Here is a 26,524-nt window from a genome sequence, read left to right on the forward strand (position 1 = left end):
ATACACGAAAAATGCATTTACAGGCAACTTCATTACCTTAGCAGCTAACCGCTAAGGCAATGAAGGGGTTAAACACCAGTGCCATGCTTATTGTGGGTAGCGGGGGTGGGTGAAGGTGGTATTTGGCCCTTGGTGAGTGTTTAGACCTTGAGGGGGGGCCGTTATTACAGCTAAGGTAATGAAAGGGATAACCCCTCCCGCTATCCACCCAGTAGGCCTAAACACCCATCATTGGGGCTACTACCCCACTCACCCTCCCCCGCTACCCACAATAAACAAAAATACACACAATAGCGCTAATACCCACCTCCAAGCCAACAATAACCATAACAATATGTGCCCCCACATAAAACCATAATTTATTTTTTTATACACAGAATTAATACCACAGGCCGGCAGGGGTTCCCAGGTGGTCCCCACAGGTGTCCGGGGACCCCACAAGGGTCCCTGGGTTGTCCCTGCAGGTGTCCAAGTGTACTTGGGTGGTCCTAGTGGGCATCTGGGGGTCCTCGGGTGGTCCCCGCTGGCCTGCGGTACCATTTGTGGAGTAAAAAATAAATAAAGATGGTCTAAATTTCAATAAATACACCTCCCCCCCACACACACACAGTACAGTAATGTGCAAACTACCTATTATCCAGATATGGATAATAGATCATTTGCCCATTATTCTACAAAACATTAGCCAGGCAGCATAAATAAAGTAAATTAAAACCTTTCTACTTACCCCTACCATCATGAATGGCGTCCTCGTCAGCATAATGCAGGGCCATGTCCTCCGATGCCAGCAAGAATACATTCAAAAACACAATCTAATGGCTCCTAACCCCTTAATCACCTTAACAGTTAATAACCACTATAGTAATTAAGGAGTTAACCTACCCTCCCCCACTATACCCACCCTGTACCCATTGATTGGCATAGTAGTACATCATACCATTACAATATGGACATGATAAGCTACTATAGCAGTCAATGGTAACCCTTATACAAAAGCATGAATGTCCAAAATACACAATAATAAAACTTACAACAAGCACCTAAACCCCCCAGAAATAAAAATTAAAACCATTAGCCAACCAAGCAATTAACTAAATAAAACCACTAAATTAAAGAAATACAACTACTAGGCATTCAATAAAATAATTAAAACCACTATGCAATCAATTACATAAATCAACATGGCTCTGCAGTATGCTGACGAGGACACCCTTCATGATGGCAGGGGTAAGTAGAAAAGTGTTTATTTTCTTTATTTATGCTGCCTGGCTAATGTTTTGTTTAACAATTGGGCAAATTATCTATTATCCATATCTGGATAATAGTTAGTTTGCACATTACTGTACTGTATGTGTTTGGGGGGGGGTGTATTTATTGAACTGTAGGCCATCTTTATTTTTTTCACAACATGAATGGTACTACAGGCCAGTGGAGACCACCCGAGGACCCCCAGACGCCCATGGTGACATCCCAGGGACCCCCACCGGCCAATGTTATCAATCGTATGTTCAAATAAATAAATAAATAATGTTTTTATGTGGGGGCACGGTGTGGGTTGTGTATTAGTGCTTGCTACATATTTTAATTAAAATGTTTTTACTAGTGTAGATGAGCAGGGGGTCTCCGGAGCAGAACCGCGTTGATTTCAGGTCCAGGGACCCCTGCATTCCGAGATACAGGCCCCGTTATGGGACCGGACATTTCAATGCATAGGAGATACCAGCAGCCCATAATGGGGCCTGTATCTCGGGAAGCAAGGGGTCCCTAGACCTGAAATCAATGTGGTTCTGCTCCGGAGACCCCCTGCTCATCTACACTAGTAATAAAATTTAAATCAATATTTTTTTATTTCGGCAGAGATTTGTGCAGAGAGAGGCAGCTACTGGCCATATAGATTCATTACACTCCTGTTGTTCACAACAGCTATTAAAGATTGATTGGTTAAATGTACTAATTGGCTGATGGCCTGTTGAATTGCCAATTAATAGATGGATCAGCAGCCTTGTAGATACAGAGCCCCTGACGAAGAGAACCTGCTTCTCGAACGTGTAGGGCTGTATCTACTAAGGCTGCTGAATTACGTAGCAGAGCTGGAGGATCCTGAGTCTGCTCTTGGCAGATTGCTGGAGGAAGCATACCAGCCCTAGGCCCAACCCCTAGAGTGACGGCGCGAGGACATGAACGTGGTGATGTCACGAGCGCACGTGACACGGAAGTGGAATAACGCCGAACCCAGGAGGAGGGTGTTTATGACTGAGGCTCTCTCCACGCTAGAGACAAGGATACTGAGGCTATCCCGGTTTATGCTGAAGTTACGGATCAACCATTACTGATGTGCCTCCTATCTACTTACATCTTGTAAGTGTTTTTAACTGTATTTTTTAGCATTAAACTTTGCATATTACACTATGGGTTTTGCGCCCTTTTTTCTTTTTACTCTCTCTCTCTGTACAAAGAACCTTGCTCCAAACCCCTTGTGGTGTGTGCGTGCTGCCTGGGAGAGTGGTGATGTAAATTATAGAGATGTACCCACAGCCGGATACACATAGATCCCTGGTTGTGGTGCACTGCAGACCTTTATATTATAATGCGGTCAGAAATAGCGAAAGAAAATACAAGTAAAATCAATTTTATTAACATAATATATATTGTTAAAAATAGACATATAGCTGGGTTAGGGTGAGTATACCTTCATGGGCAGGTTTACTGAAATTCTGTACCTCTCTGGTTAGAGTTAATTCACTGGTAGTATTTATATATTCCTGGGTTTTCCCTACATATTCAGCAGGAAATGCTTGTTTCCGTAATCACTGTGAAGCTAGATAAGGGGGTATTGCCCCGTAGTTGGAACCGAGCCCCTATGTAAAGTAAGTAGAAAATACTCCCATGTAATCATATGTTAACAACTAACTTTGTGTGTGAGTACACTTAAGCTAGTAGGACGATGAAGCAATAATGCAGTCTAGGACGTTCAAACTGAGATTCACTTCAAATAACAAACTGTCGGCAAAGACCCGACTGAGGTTGACTTCAAATAACAGACTGTCGGCAAAGACCCGACTGAGGTTGACTTCAAATAACAGACTGTCGGCAAAGACCTTTTGCCGACAGTCTGTTATTTGAAGTCAACCTCAGAATTTCAGTAAACCTGCCCATGAAGGTATACTCACCTCGTTGCACTCCTATCCATCTCACTGATTAAAGCAAATGGGACATCTACATCTAGTGCTACGTATGCTTCAGCTGAACATGCTAAACGGAAGAAACTACTAAATGTTATGATTATGTGACTCACAGCCCTCTCCTACCATAGGATAAAATAAAAATTTCATTCACTTATCTAGTTATACCTACTCCGTTTCTCTCTTGCCTCTCTCCCTGGCTAAAAGAACAGGATACCTACGGACTAGCTGCGACGCATGCGCAGTTAGACTCACTAGACAGAGCATACGTTCTAGGGAAAATAGATGCTACCAGTGAATTAATTCCAATCAGAGAGGTATAGAATTACAGTAAGCATACACATCAAGATACACTCATCTCTCTGCACTCTTACCCCTTTCACTGGTTAAAGAAAACGGGACATTGGCATCAAGTGCAACGTATGCTTGAGCTGAACATATCTAACGGAGGAAACTAAGTGTAATGGTCCTCACTAGAGGATAAAATAACTAATTCATTCACTTATTTAGTTATACCTGCCCCATTTGTGTCTCGTCTCTTTCTCTGGTTATTAGAACAGGATACTCACGGACTAGCTGCGACGCATGCGCAGTTAGACTTACTAGACAGAGCATATGTCCTAAGGAAATGATTATGATTCCCCTATCAGAGTACACCATAACGAAGTTATAGTAAGCTACTACCTACTCAGCACACCTAGGATTAATATCCTACTTGTCTTTCTCCTAACCAGGAATTTCTATACACCAGTACTGACAATATGACTCATAGTACTTGCCTACCAAATAAAATGGATATAGAGTGAACAACAACCTGCCTAGTATATAAAGGATTAAAAACTCCCCATATACTTACCTCCATTCTCTCACTAGGCAGCTCGATATACCACCACTTTGGCAGATCACTGTGACGCATGCGCAGTCTGACATAGGACACAGAGCTTCAATCAAAGCATTAGACCTTACACATACAGGTAAGGTATACAACTTACGGTAAAACACTCGATGACTCTCTAAATGGGTCATCCACTGGTTTAGACTGTTCCCTATACACATTCCAACACTGTTTGAATGGAACAACTGAGGGACTTCAACATATAGACATATACCCTAACCCGGCTATATGTCTATTTTTAACTATATATATTATGTTAATAAAATTGATTTTACTTGTATTTTCTTTCGCTACCTCTGACCGCATTATAATATAAAGGTCTGCAGTGCGCCACAACCAGGGATCTATCTGTATCCGGCTGTGGATACATCTCTATAATTTACTCTCTCTCTCTGCAGTAGAATCAACTCGCCGGGTGAGCCCTTTTCAGAGGGCCGGTCATCTTGTCGCCAGCTACTCACCATGTTTGCCGATGTTGCTATCACTGGTATTCTGGGCTTTCTGCATACCGTGATAGCAACGCTGTCAAAAATGGTGAATTAAAACCCCTGGTGATTTTTTCTTATTGCATGAGGCCCTTGGTGTTTGCCACATTAAAACTACAATAATGGCCAAAGGTCACTAATAGAAAATTGTGGCATCATCTCCCGGTGATGATGCAGGATTCTACTGGCTGCCGAAACCAGGGTGTCCCCGGAAGCCATATTGTGTTTTGCCCAGTGGAGAAACTGCTGGTATCTTGATGAAAAATATCCTTGGAGGAAGGGGCACCACAGATCATCTCCTATGGACCTCTCAGTTCAGGTAACATAAGAAAAATGTTTCCCCCTCGCCCCAAAAAAAGGAGCTGCGGCTCTAACATGCAGATTCAACCCTTTGTTACCAAACTCACAGTCCACTATTCTATGCACTTTGTGCTCACCATCATGTTTGAAAATAGGCTGGGATTTCAGAAGAATTGAAAAATGTAAAAGTACAAATATTTTCCTTCACACGCTAAATGACTTGTATCAGCTGCATTACTTCTGTGACAAATATACTCTTGAACATAGGCAAAATATTATTAGAGTATTTCAAAGATCTAATCTATCATCAATCAGCAAAGAAAGTAGTGTGTGTCTAATATTGACAATAGAAAACAGGACAGCGGGAAACCGAGAGAAAGCAAGGAGGCCAAGAGTTTAACTTCTGCAGATGTTTAATCTTGTGTTTGTGTGCCCACCATCAATAATACTGTTACTTCTCTCCTTATTTGAGAAGGTATTTGGGGGGTGTAAGAGATGTGTGCAATGGAGACCGTTTTTAAGGTGAAATTAAAAATAAGGCTTTATTGCCTGTTCCTTTGAACAATACCGCAAACAAAAATACACATTAAACAATAAACACCTATCCCTGTGTAAGGGCTAGCTTACTTCCCAAGTCCCTATCTGCAAGGCTGGGGGGGAAAGCCCTTTACCCACTTATCACCCCAAAGTCTCAGCGGTACTTTAACGCTGGTGGCTCTTCAGGTCAGTGGTGTCTGGGTAGGTGTCTGCTTGAGGATCCAGGCATAAAGGTCAGCCCTACTTTTCCTTATGTCAACTCCTTTGTGAGCTAAGGAATCTCCTTCCTGTTTCTGAGACCATGCTTTTTCTAAAAGTCCTAATCAGCCAGATGGAGTCTGGTGATTGTGTGCAATTAACCAGCACACTTTTGGATTTAGAAGCAGCATCTCTCCAACAGTGAGAAGTCCCTGTTACAGGGGGTATATGTAAAGATACGTATCACATAGTGGGGGAGAACTGTGGACACAGTGACATTATTGTTTGGAGGGAAAGGTATGAAGAAATTAATAGAGCGGGGGTGCATAAACTGGGGTCGCAACATTTTTTAAAGCATTTAAATTAAATGCCGGTGGAGAGCACGCAAGGCCTCTGTAAATTCCCTTACCAGGTCTCCAACGGCTTCTGGTGATGCATCACCTTGGCAACGCGGCATCAAATGATGTCGCTGGGTGACATGACGTTGTGACGTCAGAAGACGCTGGAGAACAGGTAAGGGGGGGCGAGCAGGGGGAGAGCAGGTAGGGGGTGCAGACTGAACAGTTTGCGCACCCCTGGAATAAAGGATCAATGTGACACACTGGGGCAGCAGAGATGGCAGCATGCTGAACTAAGGAAGAACACAGTAGAGATAAAGTTATACAAACTGGGCTTGGGGAGTGCAAAAAGCAGAGGCACCATGAAGCTTGCTAAGCTAGCTGGTAGGCTTCACTGGGTTGCTGAATTGGGACAATGGCAAGGTTGCATGGGATTGATCCTGTAGCATTAGGCTGCACATTTATATAGTGCTGGTATGGGTTTTTTCATCAGTTCTAGCTTTAACTCTATGTAACTATGTAACTCCCATTGAAATCAATGGGAGGTAAGGCCACAACATGTGCAATAACCCATACCGGCACTTGATAAATGTGTCTCTAAATGTGCTATACGCTTTATGTGTGTACAAATCATGCCAATGATATATGTTTTTTTCTTCACAGACAAGGCAAATTTGCTAAAGCAACCTCCAGTGGCTATCCTGCCTCTTGGTACTGGCAATGATTTGGCAAGGTGTTTGAGATGGGGAGGAGGTAATAGAAACATTTTAATTCTTGTTTGCATAAAATATACACTTTATTGTATTGTATGTCTTTATTTATATAGCGCCATTAATGAACATAGCGCTTCACAGTAGTAATATGTGACAATCATATAAATAACAAATAATATAAATAACAGATCATGGGAATAAGTGCTTCAGACATAAAAGTAACATTTAGGAAGAGAAGTCCCTGCTCCGAGGACCTTACAATCGAATTGGTAGGTAGGAAGAATGTACAAAGACAGTAGGAGGGAGTTCTGGTAAGTGCATCTGCAGGGGGCCAAGCTTTATGTATCATGTGTATAGTATTAGCCACAGAGCTACTAATATGCTTCTTTAGGCAAGTGTGTCTTAACATGGGTCTTAAAGGTGGATAGAGAGGGTGCTAGTCAGGTATTGAGGGGAAGGGCATTCCAGAGATGTGGGGCAGACAGTGAGAAAGGTTTAAGGCGGAAGAGGGCTTTAGATACAAAGGGGGTAGAGAGAAGACATCCTTGAGAAGAACGCAACAGTCGGGATGGTGCATAGCGAGAAATTAGGGCTGAGATGTAATGAGAGGCAGAAGAGTGTAAAGCTTTAAATGTGAGGAGGAGAATTGAGTGCGAGATGCGGGATTTGATGATAAGCCAGGAGAGTGATTTCAGCAGGGGAGACGCTGAGACAGATTTAGGAAAGAGTAGAGTGATTCTGGCAGCAGCGTTTAGGATAGATTGTAGGAGAGACAGGTGAGAAGCAGGAAGGCCGGACAATAGGAGGTTACAATAATCAAGACGGGAGAGAATGAGGGCCTGAGTCAGAATTTTAGCAGTCGAGCAACAGAGGAAAGGGCATATCTTTGAGATATTGCGGAGGAAAAAGTGACAGGTTTTAGAAACGTTCTGAATGGAGAGGAGAATGTGAGAGAGGAGTCCAGTGTGACCCCTTGGCAGGGTGCTTGGGCTACTGGGTGAATAATCGTACTTCCAACAGTAATATGGAAGGAGGTAGTAGGGCCAGGTTTGGGAGGAAGCATGAGGAGCTCTGTTTTTGCCATGTTAAATTTAAGGTGGCGGAGGGCCATCCAGGATGATATAGCAGAGAGACATTAAGAAACTTTGGTTTGTACAGCAGGTGTAAGGTCGGGGGTTGAAAAGTAAATTTGTGTGTCGTCAGCATAGAGGTGATATTTAAACCCAAGAGATGTGATTAGGTCACCTAGAGAAAGTGTGTTCAGAGAAAAGAGAAGAGGTCCCAGGACAGAGCCCTGGGTACCCCACAGAGAGATCGATAGAGGAGGAGGTGTTAGACGAAGAGACAATAAAGTACGATAGGAGAGGTAAGAGGAGATCCAGGAAAGAGCTTTGTTCCGAATACCAAGAGTATGGAGAATGTGAAGAAGAAGAGGGTGGTCCATGGTGTCAAATGCTGCAGAGAGGTCGAGTAATATGAGCAGCGTATAATGACCTCTGTCTTTGGCAGCATGGAGGTCATTAGTTATTTTAGTGAGGGCTGTTTCAGTAGGAGCATTATACCATAATACAGAATAAATTAATTATAACTTTTTTTTTCAATTATGGAAGCTACTGTTGCACTTAACCTAAATACAGGTGGTTTTGGATTGCCCCTGTGTTTCTATAACAGCAGTTTCCCATAACAGTAATAAAACTTAGCAGTTGACCACTAGGCCAACTGTGGATGTAGGCAAGCCAGAGCCATCCAAATCTATAGTCTAAAGCAAGTGTTAGTAACAGTGCAAGCAAACTCTGTCTGTAGATCGTCTGCAGCTATGTCATAAAACAGTTGTGAGTACTGTACTAAAAAAGTATATATCTGAACACTGAGTAGTTGTAGTAGTAAAGAGAGATTATCAACACACTCCTATTGTTCCCTGTATTTACTGTACAAATTAAAAAATTGGTCTTCTTCCCAAGACTAAAACAAAACCTCAGATTCCGAGGAAGAAGAGCAATGGGGTGCGCTTCTTTCTGCCTTTAGTAGTAGTGATTTTAAACCTACTGTGTTTTCAAGAGAAATCCATTGTGAGGGATGCCCCCTGGTGTAAGTGCTCTGTGTGGGTGCCCCACTTACCCTCCCCTTTCTACAACACTGCTTTCCAAATGTAGATGCAGGATAATCAAAATATATTTATTGCAAAAATATGTTTACATATTTTTTAGGCTATGAAGGCGAGAATCTCATGAAGTTCCTTAAAGATATCGAAAATGGCACAGTAGTTCTGCTTGATCGATGGAAGATCGAAGTTATCCCTAATGATAAGGATGAAAAAGGAGATCCAGTGCCTTACAGTATCGTAAATAATTACTTTTCTATTGGAGTGGTGAGATTTTTGCATTTTATCCATTACAATTTTAAGTTAATGTATTGGAGGTAATTGTGACTTTTTGAATGGCAAATATTTAAAGTATATATGTAAAAGCAATATTTTATATTGGATTATTGTATTACTATGTATTAGTCTGTAAAGCCATTTAGCTTACCCATTACAAAAGCTTTAACATACAGTATATGTAGCTTTTACTATGAGACAAATGAAACTTCTGATTATCCCATTTTGAATTAATTGGACCTGTAAAGGAAACATTTTTGAAGTAAAAACAAGTACAGTAGCAATAAAATGCAATAACATCTTGTATGTTGTAGCATAGTTTAGAAAAACACTAACATAGGAAACGGTTCATTACCAACATAGGTTCCCATTATACTTGTTCCTGTGATTGTTTTCACAACTCTTGAATTTAGGTTCTTACTCAGGTTGGCTTAATTATGAAAGTGCAATAGTGCCAATCAAGGGACTATGTTACAGAAACTTACTGTATATTGACTTAAGAGGTAGTTTCCATGTGATAGTGTCCCGATCAGCGCTATTGCAGTTAATAACTGCCAAAGACTCTTTACCCATATGTTCATATTAGTGCCAATACAGGTCTATTGTGAGTGGATTGTCAAATTCCATGAAATCCAGGATTTCTTGGCGTACTCAATGAAGTCAAATCTAACCTCTGCAAAATGTTTTCAACCATGTGTGGAAGCACCCTTACCCCTGTGCCAAAGACCGCAATCCTTTTAGTAAAGGTCTTTAGAAAAGTCACCTGCCAAAGAACTCTCCTCAACTCTCTGAAATCATATTGTACTATCTCAGTTTAATCCCTTATCTTGTCATTGATATACTGTATAAATCAGCAAGTAAATCTAGATCTCCAACCTCTCAGGCTGTCTTTGCAATTGGGATGAATAAGCTTTAAATGTAATACGTTTGTTGAAAGAAAACACAGCTTCAAATCTGTGCATGGTTCAGTTCTAATATGGAGAATATCACTATCAGGCAAATAAAAAGGGATCATTACTGAGCTTATTTCTTACCTTTCCAGAAATTCTGATAAAAAGTTTTTCTAAGAACTTCGATGTGGTTTATATGCTGCAAAAACATGAGTATTAATAATGACTTCTGTCGCACATATTTAAGTGTCAAATGCAAAATCAGACCTTAAGGTCTCATTTGCACTGGAGAAAAATGTTCAAAGGTAATGTGAAGTATATGACCCAAATCTATACTTGAAATCATTGTGATACTTTTACTTATTAGACAAAGGATAAAATGGCAATTATCAAGTAAAAATATTTTTTACCTTCACATTTTATATTTTGTCTTACTATGCAGATAACAACCTGTAGTTTAAAGCGTATTTAACATTTCATTAAAAAAATACAGTAAGGAGATACTGAAACGGCTTCTCTTTGTTCATATTCTATTATAAGAAAGTATAAATAGTGACACATTTCTATACTAACTGCCAACTGTAAAATAGGCCATGCTGGATATCCTTTTGTTATTCTTATATAGATGTATGCATGTTTTAAACACTTTATTTGAATTGAATCTCTAAAAGGAGGTGGACTAAACTGTTAAAGATATTATTTTGTTTCTTTAACCATTGTATACTTGATAGCTATACAGTGATGTGAGAATAAAACTGAAGCTACATGTGTTATTTATCTGTAAATAAAAGTTAAAATAATATAAACTTTAATTGATCAGAGGAATGTTCTCACTATGATCCTTCATTATCTGATGTGTAATATAAAAAAAGCCTCTGGTTAATGGGGCATTTGCATAGTGGGAAAGAAGTATCTACAGTATTGCAAGTATTTATGTACTGTAAAAGCAGCTTCATTTCAAATGGTCAATCACCTCTTAAAATAAAACTTTAACTTATTTGCTTCTGCTGAAGAAAATTATAAGTGTAACGGGTATTCCACCCCACCCAATCGCAGATATAGTGTGGGTGCGGAGAACATACAGTGTTACCAGTTGTGGTGCTTTACCTGCTTCGCTCACAGGAGGGCTGAGCTTCTGCCACGGGGAACCTGGGACAATTATATTAGGAGTAAGTGTAACCTTATACTCGGTGCAGCGCCTCCACCTGCGATGGTTCCTAGCAGAGCAGGAATTGTTCCTCGCAGGACACATATAAAAATAACTCGCACACCGTAATGTATAATAACTAATACTTTTACTTGGGAACATAAGAAACAAATACTGTCAACATAGAATATATATGGGTGTCCCTCTCTAGAGGCGACACTGACTACGGCGTCACGCAGGACGCTTCCCCAACACCGGATGATCCCACCCCGTGTCCATAGGATCCCCACACAATGTCCCACACTCTTGCAGAGAGAGGATATGGGTGACTGCGCAGTCACTATTAAAGCTAATGGCCAGTTGGTGCACTTGTGGCTTTAAAGTACCTGCCCGAGCACTCCAGTGCAACGGCTTCGCAAAGGATCTGTTGCTCGGTGATTTCGTCTGATCCCGACTTGAGCCCGAACCTCTTCACGGAAAACGCAGCGTCCGCTGTGTCCCTATCTAACTCTAGAGCTACTGTGACAGGGTCACTAACCTAGGGCCTGTCCCTGTAGCACCACAAACTGGGGAGTGAGGACCTCTCTGGGACCTAAGGGGTTAATAGCCTGCTCCGCTACCCTAACTCTTCCCAGTCCTGAGTAACTGATAACTGGCAGCGCCTGCAGCAACGCACTGCAACTTAACACTAAGCCCGCTTGTCCGCCCTCACAGCACTGACCGCTGTGACCGGACAATAAGGCACCTCACGACCCTTCGGGCAGCGTCCCTAACCTAGGGCCGTCCCTGGTCAATTACCCAATAGCCTGAGAGTGAGTTGGGGCCTACCTGGGATATAGGGGACCTTACGCGGTATGGGAGCTTCACTTGCTCCCTACACCCTTCCTTCCCCTACAGCTCCCCAGCTCCAACTGATGTAAGAGACAGGGTCCCTAACCTGAAGGCTGTCCCTGGCAACACTCAATCTACTGGGTGAGTCAGGGCTATCTCGGGCCCTTGGGGTTGCTGGCCTAGTACAGGGAGTCACTGACTCCTGTACCCTACCTCCTTCCCTTGGCTGCTCCTGGCTCTGACTAACTGCGTAGTCCATAACCCACACTATGTATCCCTTTGCTTCTGCAGAGTCATCCTCCAGCCCTATTGGCTCCCTGGGGTCATGTGGCTCTGCCCCTAGGCACCCTGGGGACTGACAGTCCTGCACTGCCCATGCGCGAGCTGTTTGGGGGCCTCCCGCGCTAGCTGGCTCCTGCGCATGCGCAACAGCAATAACAATGGCGACGCCCTGCTTCCCGAGCCTCTGGGACCCTCACGACGCGACCACGGCCTTAGCCACAGCCCCATCATGTCCCCGGCAACTGGCCCGCTCGCGTCCCTGGCAACCGGCCCGATCGTGTCCCCGGCAACCGGAGGGTATTCTCATGGATGGAGGAAGTTCAAGACGATAGGCCACAGGATTTATCTGTTCCACTACTGAGAATGGGCCCAAGTACCTGGGGGCCAGTTTGTGGCTAGGAGTCTTCAGTCTAATGTTCTTGGAGGAGAGCCAGACCTTATCTCCTGACTTGAAGACTGGTGCCTGTCGGCGGTGAAGATCTGCCTGTGCCTTTTGTCTATGGGTTGCCTCTCCCAAAGCCTCTTGGATCTTTTTCCAGGATTCCTGAAGGTCCTTGATTCGGTCATCTGCCGCTGGAACTCCAGAAGGAACTGAGGTGATGGGAAGCTGACCCGGATGGAAACCATAATTAATGAAAAAAGGGGATTTCCGCGTGAAGCTGTTCTTTAAAGAATTATGGGAGAACTCTGCCCATGGAAGTAAATCTACCCAATTGTCCTGGCTCTCCGCGATGAAGCATCGGAGGTATTGCTCCAATGTCTGGTTCGTTCTCTCGGTTTGCCCATTAGTTTGGGGATGATACCCGGAAGAAAAATGGAGGGTGATATACATCCTGCGAGCGAAGGCCCGCCAAAATTTTGAGACAAATTGCGTACCTCGATCGGATACGATGGAAAGAGGAACTCCGTGAAAGCGGAATATTTCCCTAACAAAAATGTCTGCCAGAGTGGCGGAATTGGGCAGCCCTTTGAGAGGGATGAAATGGGCTTGCTTGGAAAAAACGATCCACGATAACTAAAATGGTGTTCATCCCCTTAGAGGTTGGAAGTTCCACCACAAAGTCCATGGACAGATGACTCCAGGGGCGTTCTGGTATAGGCCTGAGCTGGGGGCGGGAGCTCCTCCTGCAGGAGGACGTAAAAGTGCATGGTCCTGCGCGCGCATGCGCACGTTCTGCAACCACCGCGGGGATCAGAGAAGAGGAAGGAGGATGCTGCTCGCGGCGGCGAGACAGCAGAGCCTGAGCATGTCGGGTAAGCAAAGTCACGGAGGAGCCCCCTTAGGTAGAGGTGTTCCCCCGGACCTTACACTCGGATGCCGGCATCTCTCCGTCGAGTCCTTGCACATCCTGGTATAGCTAGCGGATGTTCCTCCACATTGGCACAGCACAGCAATAGAAGTGTCTCTCTCTCTCACAGGTCCAGACAGCCCTCACTCACTCCACACATTTCACAGCTTAACGGCTTTGTTAGGAGTTTATGGTCACATAAAAATGGTTGTTCTTTTAAATCGTATCTACTTTGTTCATTGGACAGAATACAGCTACTGGAGCAAGTGCAAACAATTTATAATTAACTGTTTATTGGATTATCTACGTCTTCACCACCCTGAGGTCAATTGGGTATTTGCAATGATAAAGACCAGTAATATTTGTAAAATAGTTGTAAAGTCCCATGCCATTGCTTATGCAGACAGACTGCATGCGAAGGAGTTCATTGTCATATCTTATACTTCCATTAATTCATTTATTGCCCAATTTTCCTCATTTGGTAAAGGCTAAAGGAACCAGCATATTAAAAAGTGTACATACTGTAATAAAGAAAGCAAAAACTTTATGAACGTTATTATTTTATTTATTTATTTATTTATAAAATATTTTACCAGGAAGTAATAGATTGAGAGTTACCTCTCGTTTTCAAGTATGTCCTGGGCACAGAATAAAACAAATAATACATGGTTACAAATTCAGTTACATAAATGAACAGGGTATACATTATATACAAGACATTGTGTGCACAGTTAAAGAAAATATATATTATGGGCGTATGAAACAGTTACAGACTAGATTAAAATGTGAGACACACCTTAGATTTGAAAGAACTTAAACTGGTGGTGGATGTGAGAGTCTCTGGTAGGTTGTTCCAGTTTTGGGGTGCACGGTAGGAGAAGGAGGAACGTCCGGATACTTTCTTGAGCCTTGGGACCATGAACAGTCTTTTGGAGTCTGATCTCAGGTGATAAGTGCTGCAAGTGGTAGGGGTGAGGAGCTTGTTCAGATAGCTGGGTAGCTTGCCCATGAAGAATTTAAAGGCAAGACAGGAAAGGTGAACTTTGCGCCTAGACTCTAGTGATGACCAATCTAGTTCTTTGAGCATAGTGATGACCAATCTAATTCTTTGAGCATATCGGCATTGATGTGTGTTGTAGTTGCATTGGAGAACAAAACGACAAATTGAATTGTAGAGGGTGTCAAGTTTGCTAAGGTGGGTTTGAGGTGCCGAGCCATATACTATGTCTCCATAGTCAATAATTGGCATTAGCATCTGCTGTGCGATACGCTTTCTGACCAGGAGACTTAGGGAGGATTTGTTCCTGTAAAGTACCCCTAGTTTGGCATAGGTCTTGGTTGTCAGGGTATCAATGTGCATCCCGAATGTTAAGTGGGAGTCAAACCATAAGCCCAGGTATTTAAAACTAGTGACAGGGGTTAGGGTGGTGTTAGCGTTGGTTCTAATCAGGAGCTCAGTCACTAGAAGCTTTAAAAATTTAGTCTTGGTCCCAAATACCATTGTTACAGTCTTGTCAGTGTTTAAAAATAGTTTGTTTTGGGAAATCCAGTTTTCGAGTCTCAAAAAGTCAGACTGAAGTATGTGTTGAAGGTCGGAGAGGCTATGGCTGTGTGCATATAGGATTGTGTCGTCTGCATACATGTGTATTGAGGCTTCCTTACAAGCTGTGGGAATATCATTAATGAACACTGAGAAGAGTAGGGGCCCCAGAACAGAGCCTTGCGGGACACCACAGGTGATATCCAGGGGGTTGGAGTTAGAGCCTGAGATGGACACATGTTGGGATCTTCCTGATAGGTAGGACTGAAACCAGTTTAAAGCATGCTTCCCTATTCCAGAGCTCTGGAGTTTGTTAAGCAGGATAGCATGATCAACTGTGTCAAAAGCCTTTGCAAAATCTAGGAATACTGCACCAGTGAGTTGTCCCCTTTCCATTCCACACTGGATTTCCCTGCAAACTTTTAGCAGGGTAGTTATGGTGGAGTGTTTGGGATGAAACCCAGATTGGAATTGGCTAGGGAAATTTGTCTTGGTATAGAAATCGCTTAATTGGGAGTGGACACATTTTTCCATGACTTTGGATAGAATTGGGAGAAGTGAGATTGGCCGTTAGTCTGTGCTCCATCACAGTACTCCATTACAATAAAAGAATAAGCATAAGTAGCAACAAATGTTTATTCTCTAATTTTAAGACAAAAAAAACCCCAACTGTTTCTGAGAAATAAGGGTAACATTTTATACATTTGAGCACTAATGTTGCAAAGTGCCTAGCTATATAACAGGTTAGTATGTAGATACATTTTAGGTTGACATGTATCAAACTCGATCCTCTAATCGCTATCCGGGAGTACTATACTAGATATCCTAGTAGAGATATAATAACGGAGGAAGGGGAGGGGAAAGGAAGGGGGGGGGGAAGGAACACTGACACCAAAGGAGAAATTGCTCTAGATGAAATTAACAAATAATATACGGCAAATGATGTGAGAGAAAGGGAGAACAGTGTAGAAAAAGAGGGGTTACACACACTAAAAAACTAATATATACATTTAAAATGTGAAAATTGATTCTCAGATGATACCAATGTAATATTAAGATAAATAACTGAAATATATAAAATACAGGTACAGTATATAGACCTGGGTATAAAGGTACAAAACCTTTTTGAATATGTTAATTCCACTATACTAAAAGATACAATAAAAATTTCAATAAGAAAGCTCTAATTTCAATATCGACATTTAATCCGGCTGGGGTCAGGTTGCCTAACTGGTGACTCCAGAATGTCTCTCTTTTCATAAATTCTAAATTGCTGTCTCCTCTCCTGTGGGATGAAACATGCTCTATTCCCATGAATCATAATCCCTTAGAATCTGAGACATGGCAAACAGAAAAATGTTAGACACTTTGGGGCTTATTCTAGTAGTTTTGATGTTATCACTGCCAAATCGAATGTTTTGGCATGATCCTACTTAACCGTCTGATATTTGTATTATCACGGTATTCAGAAAGAGTTGTTGAAAGTCGGAAACCGTGAGGTAGGAAAATACAAATACTGCACGGGATAGCAAAGTTTTTATCTAGGCCTTTTTCTAAGTTCTGCCGTGCATCTGCAATCTATAAGAGCTGCACTGAGAGAGCTGCATCACCCTGCACAGCTCTTACTGGCGATCACACTATTTTTATTTGATTTTAATAACACAGTATTGAATCAGGGTGTCTCCAGAGCTGAACCACATTATTTTCACCGCATGGACCCCCTGCTTCCCGAGTGACCGGGACATTTAAACTTTGCAGGGATACCGGCACCCCATATCAAAGCCTGTAACTCAGGAAGCAGGGCATACCAGAGGCTGAAATTAATGCGGTTTAGCCCCGGAGACCCCTGCTATAAATACTTTGTTATTAAAATAACATTAAAACAGCGTCATTACCTTAGCGGATAGCCGCTAAGGTAATGTAGGAGTTAAGCCAGAGTACCTGGTTTCTTTAATTTAGAGAGGGTGAGTGAAATGGGTAGCTGCCCCAGGGAGGGTGGTTAGGCCTACCGGAAGGTTGCGGGAGCAGTTAACCCCTTCACGACCATAGCGGTGGTAACCACTTTGGTAATGAAGGTGTTTACTCCTCACGGTAGGCCTAAACACCCGCCACAGACCAAATATCACCTTCACCCACCCTCTCTACCCCCAATAAACTAGCATTGGTATTTAACCCCTTCATTACCTTAGCGGTTAGCCGCTAAGGTAATTAAGCTACCTGTAAATGTATTTGTATTACATAGGATAGAAGCAGGAGCTAATATTAATGCGTCAGTTCTGGAGACACCCGGCTTCAATACGATGCAGTAAAAATATTTTTTTTCTTCAGAGTAACATCACAGATCCTATTTTGCCCCCCTTGAGGTGGCCGCGATCAGAACCTGTGAGTTGCTTGCGGGTTGCATCTGCAATGTGAATCTCGGAGCTACAGTAGTAGAATTGCTCAATATTTAAAAAATTGCGCGTTTGAGCATTTTTTGAGCTCCCACATTTTGTCTGAGTGGGAATGCTACCGATCAGGGAGAAGCACTTTTCGAGTTTGCCATGTTATCAAAGCTTTATGAATAGCTATACTTGCAAACTCATTTGCAAAGTGCCCAAAATCCTTGATAAGTCACTTCTCGAAGAAACTAGAATAGGCCCTACTGTGTCATTAATTTATTTTTAATGTTCCCAAAATGTTCAAGTATTCTCACTCTTACTGTTTTTCTTACATATTGGAGCTCACATATACGTTGACCACATGAACTGTCCTCCAGTTTATGGGGTTTTCTACTTTAAATTCCTTCCTTATGGTGTTAGATTTAAAACATCTTTGTTTTTATAACTAAATTTGCAGCTTTGCATGTTCTGCTGTTCCCTCAGTCCTGCAAATAGAATGAGCCCTCAAACCACAAAATGTTTTGTTTTAAGATAAAATCAATGCATTGTAATATAACATTTGACTATGCATTTGGTATTTCTAGGTTTTTCTCTACGCTCTTTTTACATCTTCACATCTTTCTCTATGTCTTATAGAGGTATATAAGTGTGGTAGTTAGAACCAAAAACGGATTGTCCAAAGATGAGTAGAATAAAATATGTAATTAATTCTTTATTATGAGCAATTTACAAGCAGACCAAAATGATAAAATCTCACAGACTTGGTCTGACCCTTAAAGCACTAAACATCTTGGATATATCTAAATCACCGAGTATATTACGCAGTTGTTATACAGCTAAACTAATGTACTGCCCATATAAGGAATATAATCAAATATTGTGCCAAGTGAAACCATTTCTGCTTTTTCACTATCTATGAAAACAACTGTCAAATCATGTTAGTGGCATATGACCCTGAAGTTGGTAACAGTAACCCTTCTCTTTTGGTAAACAGTCTAGTCTGCCCACTATCTCCTTTTCCCCATTCTACTCAGACCTTCCTTGCAAACTGTTCAACAACTGATTAACCCTTTCATCACCAGAGTAGTCTCAGTGAGTATGTGTCTCAGAAACCCCATACCATAATCCAATTCTCAGGCCCAATTTACACACTTCCACATAAAGAAGTGACATCTGAGGTGACTAATATATAGTCTTTTTGCCATTCTATATTTTCCAAGAGAATCAAAACATCTGTAGTGTCTTTCAAGGATCCCTAGAAACTTCAATAAACACACATAGCATCTGACATTTGAAAACTTTAACGACACTTCCTGGGTTAGAAATGGTTAAAATCACAGTTAGCATGGTCACCATGGAAACCATCAAGCTATTTAAGAGGCCTCTTGTCTGCCCAAAAGCATGATATCTAACACAGTAAAGTGTCACCGGAATGTCCCCTTGCCATAGCTACTGTTGGATTTCCTTTGTTGAGAATCCGTTGTTGTACAAGTGCATTATAATAATGCTAGTTACTTTGTAAAAAACTTTTGTCATGGCTGCTGTTCAGAATATTCTGAAATACTAATTAATGTGTATTGAATTGAATGTGTATTGCATCTTCATAGTATTATATAGGTAAATATATAGGTACAGGTATGCTCGTACTTTGACACCTTACAACACTAGACAACCAATCACCAACTCAGCCCCACCCAACATTAACACCTTGTGCTGAATGTGGCCCCTGGGGATGTCAGCGATACTGTACATAACTTCACACAGAAATTGAATTGCTATACTCACTGATCTTTTTCATAACTTTTGTGTTCAATGATGGATCCATCCAGCTTCTACAGACGCAAGAACATTCTTAATGTAGTACCAGTCTTAGGAGCCTAAGAAAGCAGAAGATACCTGCTGATACAAGACTACCTGCGACCCCAAAAACTTCTCATACAAAGGCTAAAGTGGGAAAAGAAAACAAGGCAGCACCAAAAACTTCAAAGGGCAAGACTCTAGGACCAATGTGGAAAAAGAAGAATAAAGCCAAAACTCTTGCCATTTATGTGCCTATAAAAGCTGACTCTGCACACAAGTAACCATCACACATATCTCTCCTCGGACCCAGTACATCCCACCCCAGGCTCTGCTCACCTAACCCCAGAGTCCACCCCAGACCAACTCATAACCTGCATAGCTCGCCCTGCACCGAGCTCAGCCCAACTCGGTCCCTGCTTACCTTGTCCCAGACCCAGCTCCAGCTCAGTCCAACTCTGACCCAGCACAACGACCCACAAAATACAGAACTCCAGTCTAGCTATAACTGGTGCCTTGATCAAATGCAGTTTGCAATGACAAGTGACTTTGTAATGTACAGGTGTGATGATACTGTACATGATGCATGTACAGTTGTGGCTAGACATGCCATTGATCGTGCTCTGCCAACACATCTGAAGCAGATACTGGTCACGAAACTGGTCACGATGGAAGGAAATTTGACTATATTTTGGAGAGGATGAACCAAATAGTGAGGGTCATGGTGGCTCGCTCTTTGAATATTGGTACACAGCAGCAGAGCAAGAAATCTGAAGGAAACCTCTATCACCCTTCCCCCATGTATCTGCATGCAGTACCCAGATGGTAGGAAGCACACAGAACAACCCAGACAGCGGTGATGACTTTGTGGCTATGAGCCCCCATGCTATAACTGACCTGCAGGATAGTGGCATCCCAGAGCAATTACATGCATGTTTTCTAAATCACAACGGCGGGAGCACAGAAGCAAAGACGCATTGGTATCACTGTCCAATAGGATACAATAGATGATTTCCTGCTTTCAATAACACCAAGGGAAACCGTTGGAAAGCCATGTTTCATAAAGCAGAGGACACCCAAGTCGATTTGCTCAGCTAATCTTCCAACACCATGTGACTTTTGAATGTTATGCCGAGTGAGCCAGACGCGAACTTTAACTACTCCAGGGGGGTAAGAAGTTTATTCCTAACAATTTGAGAAAACTTTATTAACATAGACAATAACACTCTCCAAACAACAGTGAAAATAAAAACAAGAAAAGACAATAAAAAAATGATTAAAACATAATGGTAACTTTTTAAAAAACAACATATCATGAAGGCAATTGATCAATATATGATCAATCCATGATTGAGTGACAACCTTGGAGAATATAATTTCAATTCGATCTTAATGAATTTGTGTAATGTTTGTAGTGTAGGTGTCAGAAACTTTTATGGATAATAGTATGTCTTGGCATAAACAACTTAATATTACCATAGTACAGGTAAGTTCTGAACCTATGAGAGAATGAGACTGAATTTAGGATTGCAAACCAGTTACATAGCGAATGATTATTTAAATACACATATAGAGATGAAATCTTTTAAGGCTATATATTCTATATTGTATATGTAATTACGCTATCCAGGGTTTGTAACCAACTGAGCTACATGATCTGTGCACGTGCTGCTAACAAATATTCAAACACAAAATATGTTTGAAAGAGGGGTACTCCTCCAGTGGGCAAACAGAACTTAAGTATCGAATAGAAGAGAACCTAAATCCCAGTCTGAATTTAGACCATACGGGATACGGGTTTGAAGAGTGAATATCCAGTAAAGCTCTCTTCTATTCAAAATACTCAATCTGTTGCCCCCTCTAATTGGGTTCGGCACATGCTCAATGCCCATGAAGGACATGTTGGTAGAATCGCCCATGCTACAATTACTAAAATGTTGGGATACAGGATGGTTAATATCTTTTTTTATAATCAACCTTAAGTGTTCAAGGATACGAACTTTGAGATTTCTTATAGTCCTTCCTATATATTGTTTGCCGCACCCGCAGCTTAACAAATACACTACATAAGTGGTATCGCAATTGATAAATGAATTTATATGATATCTTTTACCTGTTTGTTTAGAACAAAAATCTGTCTTGCTATTCATATGTTTACATATCTTACATTTAGAGCAAACGTAACTGCCCTTAGGTAATTTAACCGTTGGAATCTTGGTGGATACAAATAGGCTGCTAGAGACATGGTTGGCAATATTTTTGGCCTTCATGAAGACTATTCGTGGTCCTTCCTCGTAGATGGATTGTAACATCGGATCTGCTGCTAAGACCCCCCAATGTTTCTTAAATATAGCTTTGATATTATTCGCTTGGTTATTGTGTTGTAGTACAAGAAACGGGGAGTTTGGGTATATTTTTGATTTCTTGTGGACCCTGTCCAATAGATTGGACCTTTCCATGTATCAACGTTTTAAAAGCATACCAAAAAGTCAACTCATTAGACTGAGAAGAATTTGTACCTATCACGATGATTTTATCAAACAATCCCAGGATCTGATGCAGAGGTTTGAAGCCAGGGGTTACCAGAAAAAGGATTTAAACAAAGCTTTTACAGAGGTTGTTAACATGGAAAGGTCCAATCTATATTATAGACCTAACATAACATTACATAACCTGCTTTGCCTACATTTAAAATGTGCATGTATACACAGAGAGATTTTTTACTTTTTTTGCCTTTTTGACTAATAATTGTTGAGCCCTGTGCTATTTTCTAGAAATTCTCTATAGACATTTTACTTGACACCAAAAAACTGTGGAACATAAGTATTGTTAAACACAATAAGACCCTGACTGTTTTTCAAAGGCTTTTTCCACCACATATGCAATGCAAATGTGCCCTTTCCAATCATGCAGAAATAAAAAAAGCAGTCGTTTTAACTCCCCTCTTGTCTTTGAACTTCAGATATAAAAACACTTGAACTCATCACTAATACATAGAAAACAGGCAGTAGAATGGACACCAACCCCAAATAATATAACAAGATGGGCACAGAAACACTTAAAATATCAATGCAATGTTTCTACATTTATCTACAGAATACTGTATTAGTGTGAACATGCTTCACAAGTGATGAAAATGCATATTTTAAATATCACTTTGTTTTTGTAGTGTTTTGCTTCTGCTTTGTTTTCTGTTAACTATTAAATTTTACCAATGAATAGTTTATTTTCATTTTTTAATTAGTCTGGTAAAATCATATTAAATTTGTAAAATGCCAATTGTCTTATTATTATGTTCTAATCAATTTTAAAATGTATTTGATCAAAATACTTCATCCCTATTTGTTCAATATCTTTTGTCTCAGTAGCATTTTTTAAATCCTAACCCAACCTTTATTTTTATGCTTGTTCCACACACAGGCTTTTTATATTTTATTATATCTTTAGTACTCAGTTCCTTTTTTTCAGTGGTCATTTTTAAATATTATTAAGATTCATATCTATGGAAAGGTGTCTACTGGCTTCAGTATTTAATCAAAATGGTGGAATATACAATTCTATATATATATAAAAAAAAACTTTTGATATCCACAAATATAGTTCCATAAACTAATGTAAATATTTATATCTACTGTATTTATCTTCTTTGTTCACAGCATATGGATGTATGCAAAGAGACTGTAGGGACACACAAAAAGAAGAATGCTGCCATGACTCCACTGAATACACGTGGTATCAAGTATAAACGGTGATACAATAGAGAAATAGTTTGGAGAAATCACCAAAAATCAATAATAATAATATACAAAAACTTGGACTGTGCTGCTCCTCCAAAAAGACTCTGCAGTCCATCTCATATAGAAATCCTGCCAATTACTGTAGGAGAGCAACCACACTGTAGTCCAGCAAAAAAAGAAAGACTAATATTTTCTTAGTAGTTTAAAATAGTTTCATAGCTTTTTAAATGTACTTTATGCACTCAAATATATCCAGGCTCTTCAGAACATTTTCTTTCATAAGTCTTTGAGATGGATGATGGAGGATGATGATGGAGGATGGATGATGGATGATGGATGATGATGATGAGAGACTGAGAAAAGTGCAGAATATACTGGAGTATGTTTTACTCCAAAGTATTAGGATAAAATATGATTGCACTATCAAACAGATGTTACAAATATGATCATCATTCATTCCCAAGACTCAAATTTAGTAGCCAGGCTTGCTTACACTGATGATTTCTCTGATGCAGCTGGGCTACTTTTGCTGGTGCCATCTAATCTTCTGCCTCTGTTTAGTCTCTTAGCCCGTGGTGGTCATTACACGGTATTCAGCTTCCATATCATACAGTACCTCTCTCCCCTCCCTTATATAACCATCACAGCAATATATTCACCCCCAATGGTGCTGAAAGAATCACCGTGATGGATATTTTAGTGAAGGATGATCTGGGATAGAGCCCCTGATGCTGAAGAAGCTGGTCCACAATGGGAGGGGGGTTAATCTTGCACAACAAAAGAATTATGATGGGCAGGGTGCTGCCTCGGATAAATATATCAAATTGATAATGTGGTGGAAAGATTATCTCTCTCTCTCTCTCTCTCTCTCTCTCTCTCTCTTCTCTCTCTCTTCTCTCTCTCTCTCTCTCTCTCTCTCTCTCCTCTCTCTATTCTCTCTTCTTTCTCTCGTTCCTGAGCCAACCTAAGTTCAATGTTATAGGTAAGGCCCCAGATAGGGACTCTCCCCTTTAGTACCACTGTTACGCCAGTGGACAGATGGCCACACAGCGTTCTGTGACCTGGGACCAGGCTGCAGTATTCAGGGACACTTGAGTGAGACACTCCAGCTGAAGCTCACCTCACGAGGCAGATCAGGACCCTTAGGAGAGAAGGGATTTGTGTTGGAGGCCCCGCTGCATGGGACCCGCTCCAACTCACTACGCCAAGGAGCACATGGGTACTGGAGTAGCTAGGCAGGTACCCAACGGGTACCTACATCCACACACCAGTTCATATGAGGTTGTTATTGACATGACTAATAAAGATGTTGTTCTTTTTTTCTATATATGTACTGTACTGATGTGTTTCCAGGATCTTGGAGAATGTTAATTAATCTGTTTTTTTTTGTGTTTTTCTGTTATAATTTGTGCCTTATTTTGAATATTGTTTTCCTATATGTATTTTTAGGAACTGTTCTTTTAATTTTTAATATTTAGTTTTTTTCATTTTTTGTTTTGATAAAGTTTTTTTGTATTGCTAAAGTTTATTATAATTTTTGTGCACTGGGTGAATAGCCGAATGACTGACGTCACAATCCTCTCGTTAGGTTCTAATAAAGTTATTTTCATGGAACTCAATAATGACCAATCAGAGCGCCCATACATAACAACCAATCAGAGTGCTTTTAACATCTCACACACACTCCATATGTTATAGTGGGACATGCTGGTATTTCAATAAAGTTTGTTGAAATTGACATAATTCCTCCAGCCCATTAGAAAGTGTGCACGTAGGAAGTGCTAGCGGATTGGACTAGAGGTTGTGACGTCACTCGTTAGCGTGGACAGCGCTTGTATTTAAATATCGGCTTGTTTGTGGAGCATTATACACCTTGATAAAGGGCTTATAGCCTGAAACACGTAGGTGTGTTACCTGCTGCTGTTGTGGGGGGCTATGTTTGATCCTTTTACACATTAAAGTGTTTTTATGCTACCGTGAGCCTCCTCCTGCTTCCTTGGCAGTGCACTGCCTTTCTCGTCCATTCCTGCTCAGTTCTGCCTGTGGATTACACGCTGCTGATTGCTGCTTTGGGACTGCTCCTACGGATTTTGGAAGTTCACAGTGAGTTGCATTTATGGGGTGATACCCTCATTTTTCACTGTATGGGACAATTTATGTACTGCTTATTGGTGTTTTATGGCACTAGGTACTAGTCCCCCACCCTTATTAGGGTTATTATAATTTATAGAAGCATATTTGGAGTGGTCCCAGCGCTATTCTTATACATTTAAAGGCTGGCTTATTCGGAAGCACTGTTTTTCTACATCACTGTCTCTCTACCTATCCGGTTACTCGAGTGACTAGTCTACATATTGCTATACATTCAGGAGGAGTTTTTTTCACGTGTTTTGCATACTCTTTATCTACCCCATTTTTTCATATACCCGGTAGTATCAGGGTTGTTGAATTACGTTTAAAGGGTTAATACATGTAATTGACTTTACATTATGGATCATACTGATACAGAAGAGTACATTGCCCCCCTGGAAAGCTCCAGCTATGCTTTTATCTGTTCAGACAACACTTCCAGATTGAAAAAGGCACAGCTTGTATTTGATAATGCATTGGATACGGAATGTGATGATACCGTACCACTGATTTAAAACACAAGTTTATACGATTTGAGAAATTGGTTACAACTAGAATACGACTGTGTTGGGATATAATATCTATTGAAAATTATATTCAAACAAAGCGTATACCGAGAGGACTTCGCATTAAAAAGTCCCCCACATTCGGATCTCAGGAGGACAATTTTGAAGTTAGTTGGAAACAGGCACTTGATGAGTGCTCTTTCAAGTTAATGGCATTGATTGTTACCTTTAAGTCAAAGGAGAAACAGCAGGTTGAAAAAGATATTGATGTTTTACAGAAAAAGCTTCATGAGTATATTGAAATGGAGTGGTTTCTGGAATTGGATGTAGCATTGGCTAAAAATATAACCAAACTGGAAAAGGAAATTATGCAGAAAAAGGAAACAAAATTTGAGAGGGATAAACAGGACTATATAAAGAATCAGATATATGTATGGCAGAAGCCCATTACCAACAGAAGACCGTATAATCCCTCTCAAATAAATAGCTCCACTCCTGCAAAAGGGAATAGAAAAACCCCTTTCCAGAAATCCATCCTCAAGAATAAATCTGTCCACTTTACCACCAGTGGGGAATCTGATGCACCAGAAAATGAGGTTTCGGGACATTCGGTGTCATTTCAAAATGTGTGAGAAAATGAGGAAATGTTTTCCAAAAATTCAAAGAAATCTAAAGGGCCAAAACCACGGTCTGATTGGGGCAAAAAGCAAGATGAGCAACGGGAGTTTACACAGGGCCAGATGACTTCCTTTTTCACGATGTCAAAAAACGACAGAGGACAAGAAGGGGCAGAAGGGGGAGATCTAAAGGGGTCGTCATACAAGAGGAAGAAAGCCAATTAGATGATATTAGTGGGATCATAAATATATCAAACGTTGAGCTTAATAATGAGGAACTAACCCTTCTTAGTAAAGGGAATGAGGGACACATCACAACCTCCTCCAATGGCAGGCTCGTGAAGGCGGGTCT

General features: G+C 41.0%; 1 protein-coding gene across 2 annotated transcripts in view; it reads left to right on the forward strand.

Annotated features, from left to right (window-relative positions):
* The window catches only part of DGKB (diacylglycerol kinase beta), an 895,737-nt gene that overhangs the window by 299,882 nt on the left and 569,331 nt on the right, over nt 1-26,524 (forward strand). For both annotated transcript variants that reach the window (XM_075587224.1, XM_075587223.1), the window contains 2 exons: nt 6,599-6,688; nt 8,856-9,016. In XM_075587224.1, coding sequence (XP_075443339.1) covers nt 6,599-6,688; nt 8,856-9,016 — 251 coding nt within the window. The remainder of the gene's footprint in view (nt 1-6,598; nt 6,689-8,855; nt 9,017-26,524) is intronic.

The sequence above is a fragment of the Ascaphus truei genome, chromosome 2 (assembly GCF_040206685.1).
Source record: "Ascaphus truei isolate aAscTru1 chromosome 2, aAscTru1.hap1, whole genome shotgun sequence".
NCBI classification, from domain to species: Eukaryota; Metazoa; Chordata; class Amphibia; order Anura; family Ascaphidae; genus Ascaphus; species Ascaphus truei.